Source organism: Lagenorhynchus albirostris, chromosome 15 (genome assembly GCF_949774975.1).
Source record: "Lagenorhynchus albirostris chromosome 15, mLagAlb1.1, whole genome shotgun sequence".
NCBI lineage: Eukaryota > Metazoa > Chordata > Mammalia > Artiodactyla > Delphinidae > Lagenorhynchus > Lagenorhynchus albirostris.
In genome coordinates this window covers 37,263,653-37,286,892 of record NC_083109.1, presented here as the reverse complement: position 1 = coordinate 37,286,892, position 23,240 = coordinate 37,263,653, and the positions used below count along the sequence as shown (strand labels likewise).

Below are 23,240 nucleotides of genomic sequence, written 5' to 3'. Positions count from 1 at the left end.
ACATACCACTTTTAATCAAGGGATGAAAGGTGACAAAGTTTACATCCCATAGCAACATCATGTGCCTCCTGATATGATGTACTGAAAAGGGCACACCATCATGTCAGTGGTCTTCCTGCCTAAGATGCATCACCTGAATCTATTCTTGAGGAAATGTAAGACAAATCAGACCCAATTAACAACCATTTTACAAAATAACTAGCCTGTCTTCTAATATACCAATGCCATAAAAAAACAAAATCTAATCCATATCACTTATGATGTGTGAGAACAAAACTGCTTTCTTAATGGATTAAAAACGACTTCTCCTCCCTAATATCAAATTGTTTTCATCCATTTCCACTAAAATGATATCTTTAACAAACATAATGGTGTAAATCTTGTAAATTCTTTGACGATGACACTATGCTTATAACAAAAAATGCCATTTATTCTACTACATTCTTGAGGGAAATTGGGAGATTTATGCAGAATAACATGCAATTCATTGCAAAATAAAACACACCTTCTCTAGACAGCTCAGAATATTTATAGCTGTTAAAGCAAAAACAAATATTTGGTTACTTGTGGATTGTTTTGGCTTTAATGGAAATATCTACTTTCTCCAACATTTGGTCCCTGGGCCTCAAAATGTTTATCCCAAGAAGCAACTGCTGTGATTTAGGTCTTGAAGGCAGCTTTCAATGCTTGCGCTTTCTCTGTGATGTGCTTCTGAAAGGGCATCATGAAGTCATCAAAATCTACCTCGTAGGAGAACCGCTCCCGGCGCAGTTCTCTCTTCCTGATCAGCTCTGCTGTGGTGGCTTTGGGACTCCAGATCTTAAATAAACAACCACATCCAGAGCAAGTGTGAATATGATGGCCAATAAACATGCCAATATCCAGACAATCTTCAAGATGGTTAATTTAAAACTATCAAATTTATTTCTAAATCTCTTTTATCTCTTACACAACATTTTTGGTTATGTGGGCATCGCTGTTTCTGATGGTGACTATTTGGACAACTGAAATGCTCTTCAGTTACCTCTCTGATGACCCTTAGGCCAGCTGCTGATCATTTTTAGGATGTCAAAACCAGGAAGCAATGGAGTTAATAGATAGTTTGGGTCTACTGCCTTTATGTCTCATGGGGAAGTCAAAATTATTTTCACAGTAGAGGGCAGAAGGAGCTGGTGGTCTCTTATTCAGCATGGCTTGATGCACATTGTCAAGACCACTCTTATTCTCCAAAGACATCTTCACCTTTTTAATTGTAGATGTTTAAGGAAGCCACTGAATAAATCCAGTCTTGATTAGTATGAAACTCCCAAGTGAGATGGTGATAGTGTGTAAAAAGAGGAAGGGTTGGGCTCTAAGGTGTACCCAGAGAAAGTATCTATAGAACTCGGTGACTACATGGCTATAAGGAATGGCACTAACTGAAGAAGATTTCAATTGTTCAAGGAAAATTAAAATGTTAATACAGAAAAGAGTAATACCAGATATTGGAAGCTATACAAGTTGGACTTACTTAGTCAGAAGTAGTAGGACCTAGAAAAAGGACACCTCCAAATAATAACTAGAAAAGATAAGGACATTTGGGTGCTCTGCATAAAAAGTATTTGAAAAATGACATCATGAGTTTATACCATGTTATGATCTTTCTAAAGTACTTACCCTCTGTGGAATAAATGTGATATCCACTTTCTTGGTATAACCACTGGTAATCAATGAATTGAGGTAAGCCACATTATCCTTATGCACCTTCTTTTTCTCCACTATGGTTGGTACAGTATACATTGATGAAAGTGGCTCCTGGAAACAAGACCAAAAAAAAACCTGTCAATTGCAAAAACCTATATTATACTTCCTAACATTATTTGCTGTTCCGCATCTTACTCTGAAGCCAGAAAAAACTAAAAATGCTACTATACAAATTATAATTTGAAATGAAATAGAATATTATTATAATTTTGAGTGAGGAGAGATCATTCGTTTGCCTCGTTTAACTTTATTTAATTAGTATTAGTGACAGATCACAAAAGTTTTTCAGATATCCATCCTTGACCTGTGGACATTATTAATCAGAAGGGTGTATTCCTACCAAAATGATAATGGTGCATGTATCAGGAGCTTTAGCTGATCAATCCTCCTTCACCTCTGGCCATCCTTACTCTCTTCCTCTATGCTTACTACTCTCTATTGTCTGCCTATCATCCCTTCAACTCTATCTACTTCCTACCACCTACATTTCTCTAACCCTTTCTAATTTGATAGCATTAAAGCTTTTCCTTCCTGAATTTCATCCCCTATCCTATGTCAGCCAAGGATCTCTAGGGATCCATCTGCTTCCCTAAAAGAAGCTTTCAGTCTAGAAATGTACTTAAAGCTTCCTGCTAATGAATGACAAATTCTTGGTGTCTCAGAAATCCCCATAAAAAACAACCTCGATCTTCTGCTGCTAATTTAGAGGCACCCAAACCATTCCAGATTACCAGGGACAATTTGACACCTTTAAAACCTTCTAGAGTTATTTTGCAGGATATCCAAGTTACATATCCCTGGGTTCATAGTAATCATTAAAATTCTTTGGGAGTGGGGTGGTAAGGTGGGTAGTGAAAGATTATGAAACCAAAATGAAGGAAAATCACGTTTTACTTCATTTCTCATAAGGGTTACTCTTCTTCCCCTTTTGGGGCCATCCCATCAAATCTGTATAATTCAGGTCTGAGTGTATACATATCCAATACCAGTTATTTTTTCCAACATTCTAATGGTATTTAGTTGAACCAACTGGTTTTTGTGTGGGTTCTGTTTGCAATGAGTACTTTTTAGGCTTTTCAGTAACAGGAACTTTCTTGCTAGATATTTCTTTAATACTATTGCATAATGGTGCTGAAAACATGGACTGCGTATTATTTGCCCATGTCCTGTAACAATATGTAAATGGTGCCGCAGCCCCACCAGTTACTAATGGGAGGTCAACTGCTTTTCATACCTCTTCTTTCTTAATCTCAGGGCCTTCAGTCTTCACTTTAAGCAGTGGCTTGCCTTTTGTTTTTTGAGTTTCTGCTGGTTTTGGCAAGTTATCCAGCTTTTCCTTAATCAAACCAATTATTCTATAGTCAGCATAAGCCTTTGCAACATCCATGGCACTATGCCCTGCACAAAGCATAAATTCAGAGTTTCATTAAACAGATTAATAATAAACCATGTAGCAAAATCTCAGCACATCAGCTCTAAGCATGCAGTACCAAGGGTGATTACTGCAGTGAATGGTATGTATAAAGTCACAGAGCTGGATCAGATACTCTCTAAGGTGGCACCAGCTCTACAATCTCATCATTTAGAGTGCCATTTACCAGCAAAACCATTTATTCTTGTTAATTATTTTGAGCATGTTTCTTAAAAAGTTGATAGGAGATAGTGGTAGATTACATTTTGAATATCTGAGTGCTGGTTCTCTCCCCGCAGTGCACACATTCCTTTGTGTGTGACAATTTTACATTGTCCTCCCCTTCCCATGATGGAAGGAGGTGTATTCAAAAAGGCCTGGGAAACTGGAGGTCTCAAGTGCTCTATGCAGATTGCTGGGTATTATGACACCTGTAATGTCCTCAGGCAGGCCTAACAATATTACCTGTGACTCAGAGGCAGCCTGAAGCAGTCAGAGATACTAAAGTTCCTTCAGATCCAAAGGAAGCAATGGGTTCCACTCTAAGAAAATAACACCTCCACGTATTTACATGGGATATTTATGACATAGGTAGGCTTCCCATTTACTTCCTAGAAAGAGCCTCAATTCAGGAATGATTTGTCCAACTTTAGAAGGAATCCAAAGTCTACAGAGGCTTCAAACTATGCCGATTATTAGGAATTGACTGTTAAGACAAAGTGATGACTCATGATGTGATCTGCAGACTGGTGTCAGTCTACAAACTAATGGTTACACAGCCACAGTGAAATAAATACAGGGATTAAGAGTAAATGTTTTTTTACATTTAGAAATTTTTATAGCAATTTTATGTCATTTGAATCCAATGATAAAAAAAAAGTTTGGACTTGTATTTTATGGGCTTTTTCCTCTTCATTTTTCTAAATCATTTTCATTGTATTTTGCAAAAGTCTCCATCCACAATGGATCACCAACATAAAGAACTGGTTCTTTCACACCAATGATTTGAGAAGCACTGTGTATACGATAAAGTTCCATAACATTTACTCAGGTTTGTTTTTGCAGCAGTGACTCAAGGGAAAATGTGGTCCTACAAGAATAGATTTAAACGGGTTTGGAATCTAACATAAATCCTCCTTTTCTAACCCTAATCACCCATAATGAGAACACATGCCTTTTCTATTCTCCAGCTGGAATTTAGCACCAATATCAAGTAGGTATTTTACAGTATCCAGTCTACAGCTCTCAATGGCTCTACTTAAGGGAGTTGAGTTGTTGATTGAAAGGGCATCTACCACGGCTCCAGATTTAACAAGAAGCTCAACAATATCCTGTTGGCCGGCATGGCATGCAAAATGAAGCGGAGTCCACAGAAAATTATCTGTTGCATTGACGTTAGCCCTGTAAAATGAGGTAGATGCATGAGCTAAAAATATGGGTTATTCCAAGCACTAGAGGATAAAAATGCTAAGGAAGATATCATAGTTTTATCAGGTTTTTCAACTGAAAACCAAGGAAGGTTTGGGTCAAGTTAAATTCTGTGCCATAATTTTTCTTGACCTGTGTCCTTCATTTTATAACAGTCTTAACTTTGTGTATATATACATTTGTTTAGTTTAAAAGGTGCTTAGACCCTAAGGGTTACAATTTTAACCCTTAGATCCTTAGGTTACAATTGTAACCTAAGGGCTACAATTTTGCATCATTAAAATCAGGGAAAAACTGGATCCGATGAAAGATCAAAGCTAACAGGAAACAGAAAAGTTATATTATTTCATTTTGTATCTACTTTCTCTGTATGTTATGAATTTTTAAATGCACCTTCATTATTAAAATTTTAAGCATTATAATGTATCAAAATTTTGTATCAAAAAATGATACAAATGAACTTATTTACAAAACAGAAACAGACTCATAGACTTCCAAAACAAACTTGTGGTTGCCAAAGGGGAAAGGTGAGGGGGTGGGATAAATTGGGAGTTTGTGATTAACATATACACACTACTATATTTAAAATAAATAATGAACAAGAACCTACTGTATAGCACAGGGAACTCTACTCAATATTCTGTAATAATCTATATATGAAAAGAATCTGAAAAAGAATGGATATGTATATGTATAACTGAATCACTTTGCTATACACCTGAAACTAGAGCAACATTTTAAATCAACTATACTCCAATATTAAATGAAAAAAGAAAATTAATTCTTTTGATTTTATTGAAAGCAATATATCATCCAGAAACTATGAAAAGATAAAATCAAATTTTAGTCCTATTTAAAAATTCTCTGCCCAACACTTCACATTGTCATTAGTTGCTTTATACTCCCTCTCTATAATAAACACATTTAAATCCTTCTTTGAAGTTAAACATTATAGTAATAATAACAATAATACCTTTTATCAAGTCTGCAATTACTGGGCTACTAAGTGCTTTACATATTTTAACTCATTTAATCTTCAACAAATCCTGTGAGCTGAGTTCCATTAGAACCCCATTATAAAAATGAGAAAACTGAGGCACAAAAAGGTTAAGAAAGTTACCCCAGGTTATTCAGCAATGGTAAAAAGAAGGACTTAAGCCTGAGAAATTGCTTTAGATTTAAAAGTTAAACTAAATGTCATGCTTTGTTATTTTAAAGATATTTACAAATGAACCAAGGAAAGGGGAATGAAATGGTGCTTAGTCATTATGGCTACCAACAAATTGCTTGAATTTGTTGGGATCCCCTCCAAAAAAAAAGAAAGAAAGAAAGAAAAAAGAGACAGATTTAAAAATGACTCCATGTAAAGTAAGTACGTTCTAGAGATCTGCTCTACAATATTATAATCACTATAGTGATTATAGTTAGCAATATTGTACCCTACACTTAAAATTTAAGAGGGTAGATCTCATGCTGTCTGTTCTTACCACAATAAAAAGATTGTTTTTAATTTAAAATAAAATAAAAAGCAACTCCACATCATGTAGGTAAAGCTCTGAGACCAAATTAAATTGTCTTGGGAGGCCAGGGATACCTAATCAGAAGGCTCTGTTTTCCCTCAGAGAGAAAACTTCTTGGCCTTCACTTTGTGCATAGCTGTTATTGGCAAACGGTCTTTGTGTACACACACTCCTATGTTCCGTTAGCCTGGTTCCCAGTATAGGATCTATTTGTGATCTGGACTTCAGGAATGAAGCCCTTTCTTGCACTACTTAAATTCTGGAGCTGAATGTGTCTTAGCCTTCCTTGAAATGTGAAGGCTCCCAAAAATCTAAATTTCACTCAACCAAAAGTCATACCCTTTTTCAAGAAGAAACTTGACCGCATCTATGTTTCCACTGGCACATGCAGTCATTAGGGGTGTCTTGTAATAATTATCCTTCATATCCACAGGTATTCCTGATTCAAACGCCTTTTTCAGAGATGCCAGGTCTCCCGCCTTGGTGATAAAATTAATGTTTGAAAAGACCTTCCCTGGATCGTCAATGTACCAAGCAGAGTCATCCTGAATGGGATGTTCGGGTGGATGATCTCGGTTAAAGCGATTGCAATCAGTTACATGTTTGTAGGTTTCAATCATGTAACAAGGCAGCCCACCTTCGCTCTGGCGTGGAAACACGTGGTCAGGGATGATGCAGATTGGGAAGGGTAAAACAAACTTGCCTTTTTTGGCTTTTTTGGCCATCCCTTTTTTAATTTTCTTAGGTCCATAGGATCCCAGGACATAAGACTTGCTTAAGTATTTGGTTCCTTTAAAGAAATCGTTAATGTTGACCCCTCCGCCCCGGACTTTTTCGTGAAGTTGAGCTATGGTAGCTATCTGTTCTGAGCTCATAAAATCTTGCCTCTCCTCCAGCGCCAGCACAAAGTCTTCCTTGGTGACTGTCCCATCGCCCCTGTCCACAAACGAAAGGGCTTCCCGAAGGAAAGTCTCATGTTCTATGGACCAATCGTGAAGTTTCAGGTACAATTGTGGATTCGGATTTTGGGCTCCTGGCCGGGCCAGTTTATTAGCGATTTGCTCCGCCCGCCGTATTTCTTTGGTGGCTGCTTTAAAGCCGCCTTCCTTAGCCAAGGCCCTGGGCGTTTTATGCTCCAAATTCTTCCATTTCAGATCACATCCTAAAACAGGAAGCATCATGATTATAATGGTGCCAAGGCATCTGCATGACTCCACAAATGACATGCATCCCACAGTTTTTAAATTTTCTAGTGATTAATCAAAAGTTGCTCCCCAAATTACTTGTATATAGAGGTAAGCACATTTAGCTCTTATAACTACAAAATTAAGCTATGATTTTTTTTTTCCGTGAGCTTTACTTTGGTGAATTCTGAGGGAGATATGTTTCCTATTGATAGTATCTTTTCCCAAAGGATTAGGACATTAATCCCTATAGATATTTGAAACAAATATCATATTGGGATACTTGCTAAGGAGGCTTCCTGACTAGCGGGAAAGAGTAAGGGTGACATTTGAATTTGGAAGGAAGCTGGATTCAAACAGCTTAAATAGGACCTTAGGAACTCAGGATGCTAACTGACACCTGCTTCTTTTGAACGATTATGACTAAATCTGTGTAAAATCTTAAACTATGCTTTAACTGTATTCTACATGAAGTTAGTGTAATTTATATTGACCTGCTGTTTTGCAGTAAGGTCATGTGAACAGCCTAACAGAAGAAAAAGTAATTTGTTCATCAAACGTGAAAGAATAAGAACTGTGCAATTAGGCATTAAAATTCGTTTTCCTTTTTGGACCCTTACTTAAAATGATGGGACCAACATTATATGTAAGCATTCTCCAAAGAAATAAACTTTTCTGAATGCATCAAGGAGTCTACTTAATGCTGTCAAGAAGGCTGTGTTGTCTGTAATAAATGTCTGGAGACACTAAAAACCCATTATAAGTCAGACTATGAAGATGCTCTTTCTAGTGTTTTGAATCTAGAAGGCTCTTCTGTTGCTTTGCAAGCATCACATAATCAAAAAAGATTCTCTAACCTCAGTATCTCTAGCATCCAAAATGTAAAGGTCGCCGAATGCAAAAATAAAACCCGTCCCTCCAACACTTTATAGTTTTATTCCTTATCAAAAAGAAAATTAATTACCAGTGTTTTTCAACATTAGCACTTCCTATGGCATTGTCAAAAATTAAAATTTTATGTGAAGGCTGATAATTTTACTAGTGATAGAAAAACTCAAAAAGAGCATTGGAGCAATAAAGATTCTAAAATTTTTATATTGGACAGTTTGAAGAATAGTGATTTATTGGGAAAGGGACCTGAGACTGGTCTCAACAGTATAATTCCACAGCATAATAATTACATAGTATAATTCCATAGTCATCTTGAGTATGCTGTTTTTATTTAGCTTTTTCGCTTATTCAGGGTGTCTGGGGGTTTATCTACCATCTCCCAATCCACTCCTATATTCAGCCCAGCACTAAGGATCAAAGGGTTTTAAAGCGGCTTTATCTTGCCTTCTTCTACTCCCAGTTTCCTCCCTGTTAGAAATTTTGTGTGGATAAAAGACGCCAACATCCCAGCTTAAAGATATGAAGGCATTTTCTTCTCTCTTTGATTTTGTCTCCTCTTTTATCATTAGTAAATAAAGATTCATTCATTCCCTTTGTGATTTATGTGCCTCTGTGGCTGAGATACTCAACTTTGAGCTGACTGCTGGCAAAAGGCCCAAGAGAAGGAGAACCCTGAACAGGGGCTTCAGGAGAACTATTCCAAACTCCCCTCCTCTCCCCTGGATCTGGCCTCACACTGCCTACAAGGAGTTGTAAATTACTCTAGGGACAAGATCAGGGACAAAAGAGGAGCATACTGAGGAAGGTAGTTTAATGTGGGAAAGGAATCCAGCCCTCACATTTAAGAATAAAAGAGGCTACACTCAGGGAGTTTACTCAAAAATGAGCATTTCGTGACCAATGGTTTCTTGCTGCTCTGATTGCCTTAGATAAGCAATTGCCTGGTATGGAAATAGGTCACCCACATAGGATCTGGTGGTTGTACTTCCAAACATGCTACAGAACTCAGAACATTTTCAGACATTTATTTCAGAAACACAGCCTAGTCTTGTGAGCCAGCCAGGAGGATGAAACTTTTCTGCATCACCAGGCAAGGCCTTTGGCAGGCTCTGGCTCTTTACTTCTCAATTTGCTTTCTCTGATTTTATCCCAGGAGTACATAAATGGTAGAGTATATATTGGGCGATGTTTGTCCCAATAAGAAAGGAATCAGCATGTTAAAGTTGAAGAAGCTTGTCTCAATCTGGGCAGATCTTTAGTTTCTAGAAATACACAATGTTAAAAATGAAGTGTCAGAATAATCTGCTGATGGTAACAGCTTTGAAAATAAGACTGATGAGACAGTTGATGACAGCAAAAATTGCAGTTGATATATTTTCCTTTATCTGCTTTGTATTTTAGGGGAATGGGGAAAGAATGTGAGCTTTGTATAACGTGAAAAAAGTCAAAGTGGACCAGTTATTACACCATTAGTTATGCAGGCACGTTAGTCTTATTTATAACGTTAGTGGTTACAGTATAGGTTCTCTCAGATCCCAGTGACTTCAAAATTTCTGTTCCTCTGTAGAAGACAGGAAAATAAAAGCACTTTCTCTGCTCTATTATAAAGTTGTTGAACTTTAAGTTTCTGCCCATTTCTCATAAACTGGAAAAAAAAAAAACCACTACCGTAACATTCAGCAGAATGCAGCTCCCTCTCTAACAAAGAGTTAATAACTTTGAATGTACATTTAATTAGCATGTAATTAACACCAAATAGATCCAAATCTTTAAACTTAATTGGCTAATATTACTATTTTAAGGAATACATTAAGCTATACAAAACATAGTTTATATTCCTAAGTTAATAATTATTTGAAAGCTACAGAAAAATCTAAAATAATAAATATTACTTATATTCCAAATGTTCCATGAAATTTTTCATTTTATTTCATGTGTTTCTCCCCAAAATATTTCCTCTATAATTTAAAATTACCCAGAAATGTTATCTATGCACTTGACATGATAGTACCTTTTTAAAAATAAAATAATTAAGAATGCAAACTAAAAGACATGGTGTCTAGTGTTTGTCTTTTTTTAGATTGATATTTACATTTTTAAATAGGAATTTAATAACTATAAGCATCTTAATAATTGGTTGACTCATAAACAATTCTTTTTAGATTTTTAATAATAACCTAAAAATACTTGAGAAATGAATTTTTATCACCTTCAAGGCCAGATTCATGATTTAACAGAAGGTAAATAAGAAAAAAAGTTTAATTTTCTTTCTACATATATGTGTGAGATAAGCAACTGACATTTGACAGGCTGAAATTCTCTGCTCATCTACAGTGAGGGAAAATTATAAATTCTTTAGGCATGAAATTGGTAGACCATTTTACCTCGCTGAGATATATATTTACAGCAATCTGCAAAACCACCCATAGCAGCATAATGAAGTGGTGTGTTGCCATTCATTGCAATCAGCCCCATGTCTCCGTCGTAGGCAAAGAGAAGCTTCAATATCTGCAAAATAAATAGTGGATATTGTAGAGGAATAGGAATGTACATTTACTGAATGAAAACTGGGACCTAGACCTGTGCTATCCAGAGTGTCAATTTGAATTAAATTAAAATGAATTAAATAGAAAACAAATTTTAAAAATTCAGTTCCTTACTTCCACTAGCCACAGTTCAAGTACTCAAAAACCACAAGTGTAGTGTATTGTACCACATTGTACAGCACAGATACAGAACAATTCCATCACTGCCAGAAGTTCTATCAAACAACATTGATCTAGAGTATAGAAAACTCTATACTCAGCTGGGGAACTACTGTTTTGAAGTAAATTTAGGCAATTTTAGAAAGCATCAGACTATGGCAAGCATCATCAGGGGAGCAAATTCTTTACCAAACAGATGTGACTTCTACTGTGATATATACTTTTATTGCAGGGAAGAGATGCTATGACAAAAGTAAAGATAATTATGTTAAAACTCAGAAAAACTCAGTAAAGAAATTTTAGATATAATTCAGAATTTAAAAAAATAGGATAGCATCGATTTCTATTTTGTTTCTGCAATATCACTGTACCTATGAGATATCCTTTGCTGATATATCCAGATAATAAGAATACTTAGAGTTAAAAATTTAGATGAGTCATTAGATGCCTCAAACATCAGGGAGATGAGTATATTGGCATTGTTCTCCCCACTGTGAAAATTCTAATGTGTAATGGAGTCATAAAATGGAGTAATCCCAGTTGGCAAAACCTTTAAGCTGTCATAATTAAAAATATAGAAAAACATTATTAGCAATATTAAAAGAATAAGTTAGCAAGCAGATAAAACTGAATAAAGAGCTAAAATATATTTTGAAGGTTAATATTTGGTTTAAAATATAGTTTTAGAATTATTTCAGAAAATCAAGATGATAACTCAGAAAAAATTCTATCAGTGTAACCTACATGATATTTTAAGATGTTGAGAAAAAGAAGAGAATATTTTTAGCAACAAAATTTAAAGCAAAGAGTAGATTATTACATCAAAAAAGCCTCCTTTGGCAGCAAAGTGTGCGGCGTGATGTCTGTCATTGTCAAATGCATTCACGTCACCTCCTCTTTCCAATATCCCTCGAACTAGTTCTACCACTCCTTCTCTTGATGCTTCCATTAAAGCCGTGCGACCTGTCGACTGGACGTGAAACAGATCAGATGCTGTTTATCCCTGTCATATTAAATAACATATTCCGTATAAATATGGTCTAAATCCATTTGGCCTTAGAGTCACACTGACACGTTCAGTTCTGTACACTTTTATTGGTTTCACGTAACAAATAGGAAAAATGAAGCCAGTAAAATGGGTCAGTGTCCAAAATGTAGAATTCTAAAATCAGAGTCAAGGTCACACCAAAAGTCCCTGTAAGAACATCATGCTGAAAAATGCAGTTTCTTGTAAAGAAAGTAGAGCATTAAGGGAGAAAAGAGGGTAAAACACATGCTAAAATTAGGCTATAGGTGTTTTCCAATGAGAAGAAAATCTATTTTTATTGTTGGGAAATGACAATTAAAAGATAAGAAAACTGAATAAAATTAGCCAAATGAGGAGAGGGAGCAAAATGATTAAGGGGAACAGCAGAACTACATATTTTCTTTTGAAGAAGATAAATTTTTATTAGGCATCAGTAATATCTTTTCTATTTCCTGTAATGATCTTTTAACATTATACATAATAAATACCAATTTTCCAAACATAATTAGGAAATAGATTGTAGAATCATGGCCATGCCATATAAAGATGATGAAAGTATATCATCTTAAAGTATTTTGAACAGAAATGAACAGTCTAAACTAACAGGATAATTTTATCATATTCAAATGAAAAAATACACTAATAGAGATTATTAGTGTATTGAAATTTTTTTCTATAATTGAAAAAAGGAATATTTATAATCACAGGAATAGTCATACTGAGTTGACAGCATTTGGATTGGCTCCTTTTTCCAAAAATGTCAGGCACACATCTTTAACATCATGTGCTTCTTCACAAGCTCTGAGGAATATTGGCTTTCCTTCATAGGTACAATTGTTGACATCTGCACCATGTTCCAAGGCAATCAGTGCACAGCGATAATGCCTCTTAGTAGGTAAAATGCAGTAAAACAAAATACCTGTAGAAAAATAGAATCCCCAAAGAATACTTAATTAGTAGTCTCTCTATATTTGGATCACATAGGAAGGAACAAACAATAATTTACAAATTCATAATTAGCTAGCTGAAGGTGATAGAGCAAAGATGTTCATGCCTTGGTTTTCCCTCTGAAATCAACTGAAACACCAAGACAGAGATACCAGAAAAGAAACCCAACCTCATATAAGAGCCAGAAAACAATCATAACCAAAATGTGATAAGACTTTGTTTGGGAAGAATTTGAGTGCTGGGATGTGAGCTCCGGTTGACCCTGGGTATTTGGCATCCTGCAGTCTATACCCCAGTGTCCCTTCTTGGAATATACAGGGGTGTGTGTGCCAGAGGACTATTGGTGGATCCCTGGATCCCCTCTGAAACTGCAGAGTGGCAAAGGAGATGGTACATAATGATGAAATGTGCAGACCAGCCATGTTTATAGGAAGCAGGCTGTCTGTACAGTAGCAGTGAGAAGAAAAACTAGATGGCAAGGGGCTCTGACATTTTGGCAAATCATTTTGTTTACTGAAGAGAGAAAAATGCTAAATCTTCATACCCAGCACCTGTGACATACAGACCCTCAACATAACCCATGTCAAAAATGTACTACCGACCTGGGGTATTGTTTATATTCCCCTGGTAAGAAAGTCAGGTAAACAGCAGTCAAACTTCAGACTGACTTTGTAATGACTTGACTCTAAAAAGAGGCTTCATTCAAAGAGGAACAATAATCAACAAGAAACCAGCATGTGCCCTATGAAAAAATATACTGAAAGAAAGGTAAGGAAAGAAACTTGATGACAAACATAGGCAAAAATTATATACTCAAAAACTATACGACATGAAAATTATTGACTGACCCATTTCCATGACAACAAAGAAATCAAATACATTTTTTTCTGAAACAAAAGTGCAAAGCTAGACTGAACCTATAATAAATACTTCTAGGACAATAAAAGATAAATAGAAGGAAAAGTTGAATTTGAGCAAGCAAAGCTTAAAAAAAGAAATGGTAGAGAAAAATATTGTAAAACCACTAAGGAAATGAAAGTGGTTCATGTTGGAAGCAGGAAAAAGGAGAGCAGACATCGCCAAAACCATGGTCAGGGACATGGAAGAAAAACTTGAAAGAACTTGAAAGAAAAATGTAACTGAAATGATGCAAGAGTTTAAATGTTCTAGAGAGGCAAAGAATATTTAACATGTATGTAATTGGTATTCAAAAATAAAAGAACAAATGGAACAGAAAGAAATGGAGAGATATAATAGAAGAAAACTCTCTTGAAGGAAAAACCTAGATCTGACAGAGTATACTGAGTCTCAGGAAAAATTGATTAAGAACAATCCATAAGATGGTGCCTAGGTAAAGCTAGGTAAGAAAGTGTCCTGTGAGCATCCAGTTAAAAATTCAAGTCATTTCTAAAGAGAAAAAGTCAAGCTGGCTGCAAGACTTTGGTACAGCAACATTCAGTGCTAGAAAATAACCAAAAGAGCTTTACAATGTCACTTGGAATAGAAAACAGGGAATTTTTAATACTCAGTCAAGGTATTGTTCATATATAAAAGTGATGGACAATAAGTTTAAAGATGCAAGAAATCAAAAGATATAAGCCCAAAGGAGTGAGCTAAACTACTTGATGACAAAAATGAGTCTAACAGGGGATCAACAGAGAATATGTGACTAAAAGACCCTTGATAGATGTTGAATCCCTTCAACCATTGAACCAAAGTTCAATCACCTTAGGAATTCTAGATACAGAAAATAATATTGTAATTCACAGTAATGTAGAAATAATAATGTAATTTAACAAAACTTGGAGGGAAGAGAGGGAAGGAGAGACAGTGTAATCATTTGATTTTCTTTATCTTTTACTGCTGGAGTTTGAGATATTATTTAAAACAGATAAAGAGATAGATGCTTATTATTTAAAGGTATGAAAAGAATCACTGAAAGAACTAAAATGATTTTAATGTACTAAAATTAGGTACTGGAAGGGAGGTAAAGGAGGTGAGAGGAAGGGTTCTTGTACCAATCTCATCTTTCATAGAGAAATATTAATGAATACTGTTTAAAGTGCTAATTCAATAAACAGAGTATTAAGTATATGTAACGCTGTCCAGTTAGCCATTAAAAGAACTAAAAACATACCATTAATTTTAGAAAATGTGAGAAGGAAAATATATACACACAGCAAAACAAAACACAGAACACATGGACCATAGAGGAAAATATTTTTATACATATTTGTGTATTTATATAAATTAAATATATTATGTTTTCATAATATAAAATAAGTGACAGTTCTGATGCCAAACCTATGGAGCATCTAGATAAATGTAAATTGGATAAACTCTACCATTAAAATAAAAATACAATGTATGTGAAAATAGAAACCAAAATATATCTCTTATAAACATGCATCTAAAATAGAGTTACTCAAACAGTTAAAAATAGAAAGATGGTCAAGGACATGGTTGAAAATATAAAATCAAAGACAGAGAAGTCATAGTAGGTAAGAGTGAACCAAAACAGCAATAAACAATAACAACAGCAAAATCTAGAAAATAGTGCCAGTTGAGGTTGAATTCATTACAAAGACCTTAAGGAACTTATGAAATGGCTACTTTATAATGATGGCATGTGCAACACACAGTGAAAGTCTATCCATGCTGACTATTTAAGCCACAAAGGACACAAATCAACATTCCAAGATCGAAGCAAAAACAAAAGAGAAAAACATGTATACACAATAGAACTAGCATATTGAATTGAGGACTGGGGATGCATTCCTATAAATGGGAGAACCAATGGAATGGGTGTTACAAGGAACTATTCCAGCTTTACCCTTAAAGAAAATAATTCCAGACACTGTAACTAATTTCCTAAGACAACAAATAATTTTTTGGCTTAGAGTGTTACCTTCTCCATATTCTGCAAAATTGTTCAAATAGAAAGTACAGGTTAGACCTAGAGTACATCCCTCATCCTTCTAAAGCTCCATTATTTTAACCATTTAAATGTTTGCTCATCCTTTTGAAACAATGTGCAGTGAGTCAAATGTCAATCACCGGAAAATAGGATGTTAAGGGCAGAGAGACTACAGTGGAATAAACCAAGGAGTTTGGCCAGTGGCAGCCCTTGAGCTGAGGGATGTGCAAGGTAAGCTAGGTTCACTGATGGGAAGACAAGGCCCTCTGTGCAGTAGGCATACCATGAACCACAATCAAGGCTGGAGGGAGCAGTACTAACAAGGTCACGTGTGAAACAAGATTTTGTATTTATTTCAAGTTTCATTTTATATATATATATATATATATATATTTATTTTTTTTTTTTTGCAGTACACGGGCCTCTCACTGTTGTGGCCTCTCCCTTTGCGGAGCACAGGCTCCTGACGCGCAGGCTCAGCGGCCATGGCTCACAGGCCCAGCCACTCCGCGGCATGTGGGATCTTCCCGGACAGGGGCACAAACCTGTGTCCCCTGCATCGGCAGGCGGACTCCCAACCACTGCGCCACCAGGGAAGCCCCTCATTTTATATTTTTAATTCTTTCTATTTGATTTGTCAGGTTGTTTTTATCATACTTTGGTCTTCCAGAACCTTGGTAGGTTTAATATTAATTTGAATGAGTATAGATAACCTCATGGCTGTTGCATTTGCTACAGATACTCATTTGACCTCGTTTCCAATTTTACCTTGATTGCTTACATTTTATAATTTTAGTTTTTTATGCTATAAAATGTCTCAGACTGCTTTCTTTGTGATTTGTATCTCTGTTTCAAACTCAAGAAGGTAAACTTTTCTTTGTTACCGTTCTTCTGAATGTACTGAAGTTTCCATGAAACTCCAGGTATACAAGATGCCAATTAAAAAACTATCTCATGGTCAAATAAATATGGAAAATGTCACTGGTTTTGGTCGGTATGACAAATGTAAAATAAACATGTCTAAATTTGTTTTATCCAATGTTTCTCTAATAAATTTGGCAGCGGAATGAACCAATTTTGCATGTAGCACTTATCAATATCCCACTGATTCAGTGGCCCGTGACACACACTTTGGGAAATGATATTCTATAGAGCGTTGAGAGGTTTTTTTTCAGAATAAAACATTTTAAAACACATTTGACTCCTGAGTGCATCTGAAGTGTATTTTGTTACATGGTGCCATTAAGTAATTAAATAACTCTTCCTTTTCTTTGTCCTCTCCTCTTGTTATAAGCAAGTCACTTTTCAAATACCATGTCCACAGAGAGTTAAAAAGCAGACTCTGCTCCTGTCAGAAAACATTAATTAACATTATAAAATGGGACTCATTTCTCTAATGTGGGACTGATGTTAATGGCTTTGTACTTGAAGCAACTCTTTGGAACAACTGATTAAATCTACCAATTTATATTAAGCCTGGAGGTAATTTTCTTAGTGATTTTCATGAGGCTGTGTCACCTCCTGTCAGAACCTTGAGTTATTTGGACAAGAAGCTCCCAGATCGTGGTCTTGAAATGGGATTTGGGAGGGGAGGAGTGAGAAAGTGGGGCTATCTCACCTGAATAATCATGGAAATGCCATATCTCAAATTTTAAGCCATATTTTCAAATACATTTTTAAATGACACTAGAAAGTTGGAGTTTATGTCAGAATCCACCTTTGTCCCTCAAATTCCTAAATGCAACTACTTTCTACATTAGATTGCTCTTGAGAGCAAAACCTATATCTAGTATTACTCGAGGTTCTAAAATGTAAAAAAGAAGAGATGCTCTCCTTCATCTTTAGCTCTAAATGAGACTTTATATTTTACAATGGGTGATTGTGATTATGGAAATATTAACATGTGTCATGTTGAAAGTTCTCCATGTTAAAAAAAAAAGCAGATTGACTAATTCTAATATTATTTTTCAATGAGAAAATTCTCAGAACTGGCTTCCCTAAGAAATACCTGCATCATTTTCAAATCATGGGGAGATAGTGTCCTTTGGTATAAGAGTGAGAATCTAGACTTTCACTACCATGTACCATAAATAACTCATTTCTAAAGCTGGAAAGCAAAAAATGCATTTTATTGATTTCTGGCTACAAAGTGAATTGCTGGATAAAATGCTGGGAGTTCTTACCTTTTCCTTCATTATCGACAATAGTCATATCGGCCTCTGCCTTGGCTAATATTTCCATTGACAATTCGTGGCCCAGTTCTGCAGCCCTCATAGTCGGAGTACAGCCCATTTTATCTTGCACATCAGGGTGAGCACCGAGGCTCAGGAGAAAGCTGACCATATCGATGTCATTGGAAACTGAGGCTAAGTGCAGAGCACTGTTTCCATTGACGGGGTCTGTGAAATTGATGAGTTCAGGGTATCCGAGCCTAGTCAGCTTCTCTATCTGCTTCTTGTCTTTGTTCCGAACACACTGGAGAACTTTGTAGATCTGCAGGTTCTCAAGTCTTTTATCTGCTAAAGCCATATTTGACCAGCTTCTTGAAAATGCCTTTGTGGACCAAAACAAAAATTACAGCAACAAAAATCAAAGCAAAAACATATAACTCAAAGTTAATTTTGTCTTCTTTACTTTGACTAAATAATAATAATAAATGTATATATATATATATATATTTTTTTTTTTGCGGTACGCGGGCCTCTCACTGTTGTGGCCTCTCCTGTTGCGGAGCACAGGCTCCGGACGCGCAGGCTCAGCGGCCATGGCTCACGGGCCTAGCCGCTCCACGGCATGTGGGATCTTCCCAGACCAGGGCATGAACCCGTGTCCCCTGCATTGGCAGGCAGACTCTCAACCACTGCACCACCAGGGAAGCCCGATAATAATATTTTAAGCCTTCCCTAAGAAGAGATGCTGTTTCTTATGAAACGTTATTACCATAATTTATTGCAACTAATTCATGAAAGCAGAAATTACATATAAATACAAAAATATTCAGCTAGCATAACGTTAAAATATTTCAAAACAAATCTTCCATCATAATTAACACTAGACTTGCTATGCAGTTTTCTTATTATTCCATTTAATCTTCCCTCCTTGACACAGCTTTACCATTTACCCATGAAGAAGGTGAAGCTAATTAAATTGCCAAGCTCCCCACTATAATGATCTGTACCAGCATGTTCCTCACAATGTAGAGACCACACAGATTTCAGTAGCTTAAACATGTTATAAAGAATGTGTAGAATTTTGAGGTGCTTATAAACAGGAATCTATTGAGCCCTGGGAAATACCAAAGATGTGATGGATGATTCCTGTGCCATCTTAATGTGGGAACTATGTAGGTAAATGGTTCAGAGATAACTGTAAATTTTCATAAATAATCCCACTATGTTGCAATGAGCATTCTAATACGTAATTTTATCTCATTGTTTATTCAGTTCAGAAAAACAATATTTTGAGTCAAGTAGTAGACCATGTTAGGTACGCCCAGCTCGTGTTTCTTCACGTTTTCTGGGAACAGAACTTCATTAACATATTGGAAATCCATTCCAGAGAGTACAGAGGTGCTATCCTAGGCCAAATCATTGCCATTGCCTTGTAATTTGTCTCACTGCTTCCACAAAAACCCTCTACAGCCCATTCTCTATTCAGTCCCCAGAAAAATCTTTGTAAAATGTAGGTTAGATAAGATCAGACCAGCTTCCACCCCCAACATTTTAGTATTACTATTTTTAAACATAAAGAAAGTTGAACACCCATATATCCCCACCACTGAGATTCTACCATTCATGCTTTTTTTTTCCATTCATGCTTTATTTGCATTATCACACATCTATCCATCCCTCTATCTTTCCATCAATCTATCTTATTTTTTGATCCATTTCAAAGTAAATTGCAGACATATTCCAGCATACATATCCTTAACTGTAGTTCAATATTTGTCTACAGTTCTTTTTCTCTTCCTGGTCTTCTGAACATATAATATAATATACAAGAATTATGTGTACTATTTCTGTATATAGCCATTGATAAATGCATACAACTTTGTAAACTAAACCCCTATCAAGATACAGAGCATTACCTTCACACCTGAAAGTTCTTTCCAAACTATCTTTTAAAAGTATTTCAGTAGCTTTCCATTGTAATTAGAAAAAATCCAAACCCCTCAGGGTGATCTCTTAAGGACACTTTCTCTGCCCCTCTGACCTCACTTCACTCCAGTCTCCCTCGATTTAGTGATCTCCAGCCACACACACTGGCCTTCTTTCTGGTTATGGTTCATTCCTGACTCTGGAACTTCTTGTTCCCTCTGCCTGGAGTGCTCTTTGCTCAGAATTTCTGTTGGTTGGCATTCTCACAACTCAAATTGCAGTCACCATGTTACATCATCCCTTTGTTTTATTTTTTTCACGATGAAGTGAAACATTCTATATATAAAATTTCTAGAAATCTGTAAATACAGATATATTCGATTTATGTATTGTGTGTCTCCCTCACTAGTATATGGTCTTCATGGAATAGAAGCTTTATATTTTAATTACTATTATCTCTCCATCACCCAGAACCTGACTCCTATGTGGCATTCAATAAATATTTGCTCAATAAATGATGACTGAAAGTTAAAAGATTGAGGAATGGAAGAAATCAAAGAAAACACCTAAGTTTCTGTCTTGAGCAACCTGTGTCTGAAATGGTGAGCCCAGGATGGGATCCAGATTTGTCAGGGAGTGAGCTAAGCTTTGAGCATGCAGAGTGAGAATTCACAAGGCAATGGTGTACATTATTCAGGGAAAGATCTGAGCCTGGTGGGTGGGGAGTTACGAGGTTTTTGGCAGTTTCAGTAAGCCCCAGACTGGGTGAGGACTGTTTATTCTTTGTGCCTCCTCCTTTGCTGCGGAGCATCAGCCATCACGTGGCTCCTGGCTTCAATGTTCTGTTTGCTGTAGCCCCTCTCTTCCCTTCTAATCTGTTTACAATGGGTGATGGACTGGGAACTGGATAAGGCAACTTGTTAGAACCATGTGTGTAAAATAGGCTCCCAGTAAGTCCTGAGCTGCCTCAGAACTTATCCAGTTGGCCTTTGCAGCTTGGCTTGGTGACATTCATTTTAGCTGGAGATTATGGTTTGTTGTATTATTATTAGCCTTATTCTGGTTAGATGCTGGGTTGTCTTACCGCATACATACATCATATACAGAATAGGATAAGATGCACCCCAAAAGCTTATTGCTTATACTGAGTTGATGCAAACTCATTTGTGAGGACAGACTTCCTAATCAGAGGCTTCAATGTTGCCTCTGAGAGCACCCACCCCTACAAAGAACCAGCAACATATGGCATTGTCCCATTCAGCTACAAGGATGAATTCAGTAGCCCATAGGTCAGTTTTACAGCTTGTGTTCCTCTTGGCTAACGCTTCGAGTTGCTGAGGAGAGAGCAAGGCCTTGTGCAGTGTCCTTCACGACCAACTGCCAAGACTGACCCCGTTGGAGGAAATGACAGAAGTTCTGCCCTCCAGTCCTGGGTTCCTTGTAAACTGTACGGCCTCTCTGATGCTCAGGAGGGTCACCACATATACACACATCTCAGTATGCATGCGTAGCCCTGGGGCACCTTGGCATACCCCACGTAACCATCCATGAGCACAATCTCAAAAGATAGTGGAATAGAACAGGATTCCTTGAATTGAAGTTCATGTTTGGAGTCTGGATACTCTGAAATTATATGAAAATCTACAGGGTGTGTGTGTCCAGATGCATTTTTCCATTGTAGGGAGAGATCCATAGAGCTCATTAACTTTTCAAAGGAGCCTGTGAGGCAATGGTGGTTGGTCAGAAAGAGGAAAGGTACAGCGGAAAGAGTGCAGGATTGGAAGTGGGGAGATCTGTTGCCACCCATTGTTTTCCCTCCTCTGCATCATTATTTATACAAAGGAGTTAGATAAACCTGGACAGATCATCTACCTAGTTCATGCCTCAGTCTCTTCACCTGTGAAATGGGGATAAGAAGAGTGCACCCTTCATGGGGCTGTGTGAAGCAGAAATGAGTTCAGCTTTGTAAAGTATTTAGACAAGTCTCTCAACACAGGCTCGCCATGAATAAATCAAACATCTATGGGTTTCAGCTCATCCATAAGCCAAGCTTTAGATGTCGGGGATTCTTTACTGTTCCGTTCAATTTTAAGGCTCAGAAAAATCGGGAAGGGAAGGTGGGTAAAATGTCACTTCAAGGGAAAGTCCAGGTGGCCGGGACCATGGTGCCAAGCTCACCTCTTAGTCGCCAGGACGATCAGAGCCGAGGACGTCCGGGCACAGACGCGCCTGAGGGGGCCGGTTCTGGTTCTCTGCCGCCTGGCGCGGGTCCCAGCCACGACCTCGGGCTCCCAGAGCCCGGCTTGGGCGCCCGGACGTGAATGGTGTCCCCTTGGGCAGAGCAGGCGAGCAGGCGCGCGGGGCAGCAGGAAAGGTGGTGTGTGTGTCCATGGGCCGCGGATCCGCCGAGGGCGATCGAGCGGCCAGGTGAGCGCAGGGGGCGGGGAGGGAGCCGGCGACGCCCGCCGATTGTGAGTTTTGGCCACGCCAGCAAGGCCCCGCTGCCAGGGCAACGGCCCAGGTGCTCAGCTGGTGGGGCGGGGCGAGGCCCGTCTCCGCCCACCGTCCGCCACCCACCGCCCCTCCCGCCAGGTGGCCTGGTCTCGGCCCGGTCGCCGGCCGGGCTAGGATGCTGGAGGAGGGCTCAGCACTCTCAGAACGGATGGCAGGGCCGCTGCGCCCATTGCTGGGGTCTCCAGGAGTCCTCCCTTCCTTCATCCTCTTCTCCTACCTCCTGCCCTCATTCAAAAAATAACTTGATCAAAAAGGTAAACCTCATATAGTGTTAATTAATTAAGTAAGCAGTAAGGTTAAATGAAAATACAATAAAATGCAAAGTAAATCTACTTGTCAGAGACAACTGCAGTAGATTCTTGTAAACTTTATTTCTCATAGATCCCAGAAATTTTCTTTGCATACTCTAGGATGTATATATACTTGAAAAGATTTATACACAAATGGGACCAAATATATCATGGAGATAGCTTTATTTCAGGGCCTACAAAGATGCCCTAACATCCCTATCCCCAAACACATGCACACTTTTTTGGAGGCAAATTCTGAAAGCTTTTATCTGTTTATGTGAGTATAAAATATGTATGCTTTTAAAAATAATATGTAATAGCTTCTAATTAAAAGCAGTAGTTCCTTACCCCATCTGTCCTATATTTTACACTTCATTTAAAAATATGTTTAAGGACTATTCCATGAACACAAAAGAGTAAACTATATAACACTTGGAAAGTATGAAGAAACAAAGCGTACCATGGCTAAGGAAAAAGAAGTCTGCCTCTACAGCCTGGGTTTTCTTCCCTATACTGCATCTTTCCTTTCCTGCGCTCAGAGATAACCACTATTGTGAATTTTGTA

The 23,240-nt window shown here is 37.3% G+C and overlaps 1 protein-coding gene across 1 annotated transcript; it reads right to left on the bottom strand.

Annotated features, from left to right (window-relative positions):
• Positions 1–660: 660 nt before the first annotated feature.
• ANKEF1 (ankyrin repeat and EF-hand domain containing 1) lies at positions 661–18,303 on the bottom strand. The gene is made up of 9 exons (XM_060124224.1): positions 17,958–18,303; positions 12,629–12,828; positions 11,703–11,852; positions 10,562–10,685; positions 6,442–7,264; positions 4,329–4,555; positions 2,978–3,141; positions 1,657–1,794; positions 661–819 (listed from the first exon to the last, which is right to left on the bottom strand). Exons 1-9 carry the CDS (start codon positions 18,301–18,303, stop codon positions 661–663), a joined length of 2,331 nt encoding a protein of 776 aa, XP_059980207.1.
• Positions 18,304–23,240: the final 4,937 nt, after the last annotated feature.

Bases quoted from the DNA above. Each gene is read 5' to 3' on its own strand.
- ANKEF1 (XM_060124224.1), bottom strand. From the start codon at position 18,303: ATGGCTTTAGCAGATAAAAGACTTGAGAACCTGCAGATCTACAAAGTT. The intron at 7,265-10,561 runs GTAAAATGGTCT...TTCCTGTTTTAG, and splicing joins TAAATATATATCTCAGCGAG to GATGTGATCTGAAATGGAAG. The intron at 3,142-4,328 runs GCATGTGTTCTC...TGCTTTGTGCAG, and splicing joins CCAGCTGGAGAATAGAAAAG to GGCATAGTGCCATGGATGTT.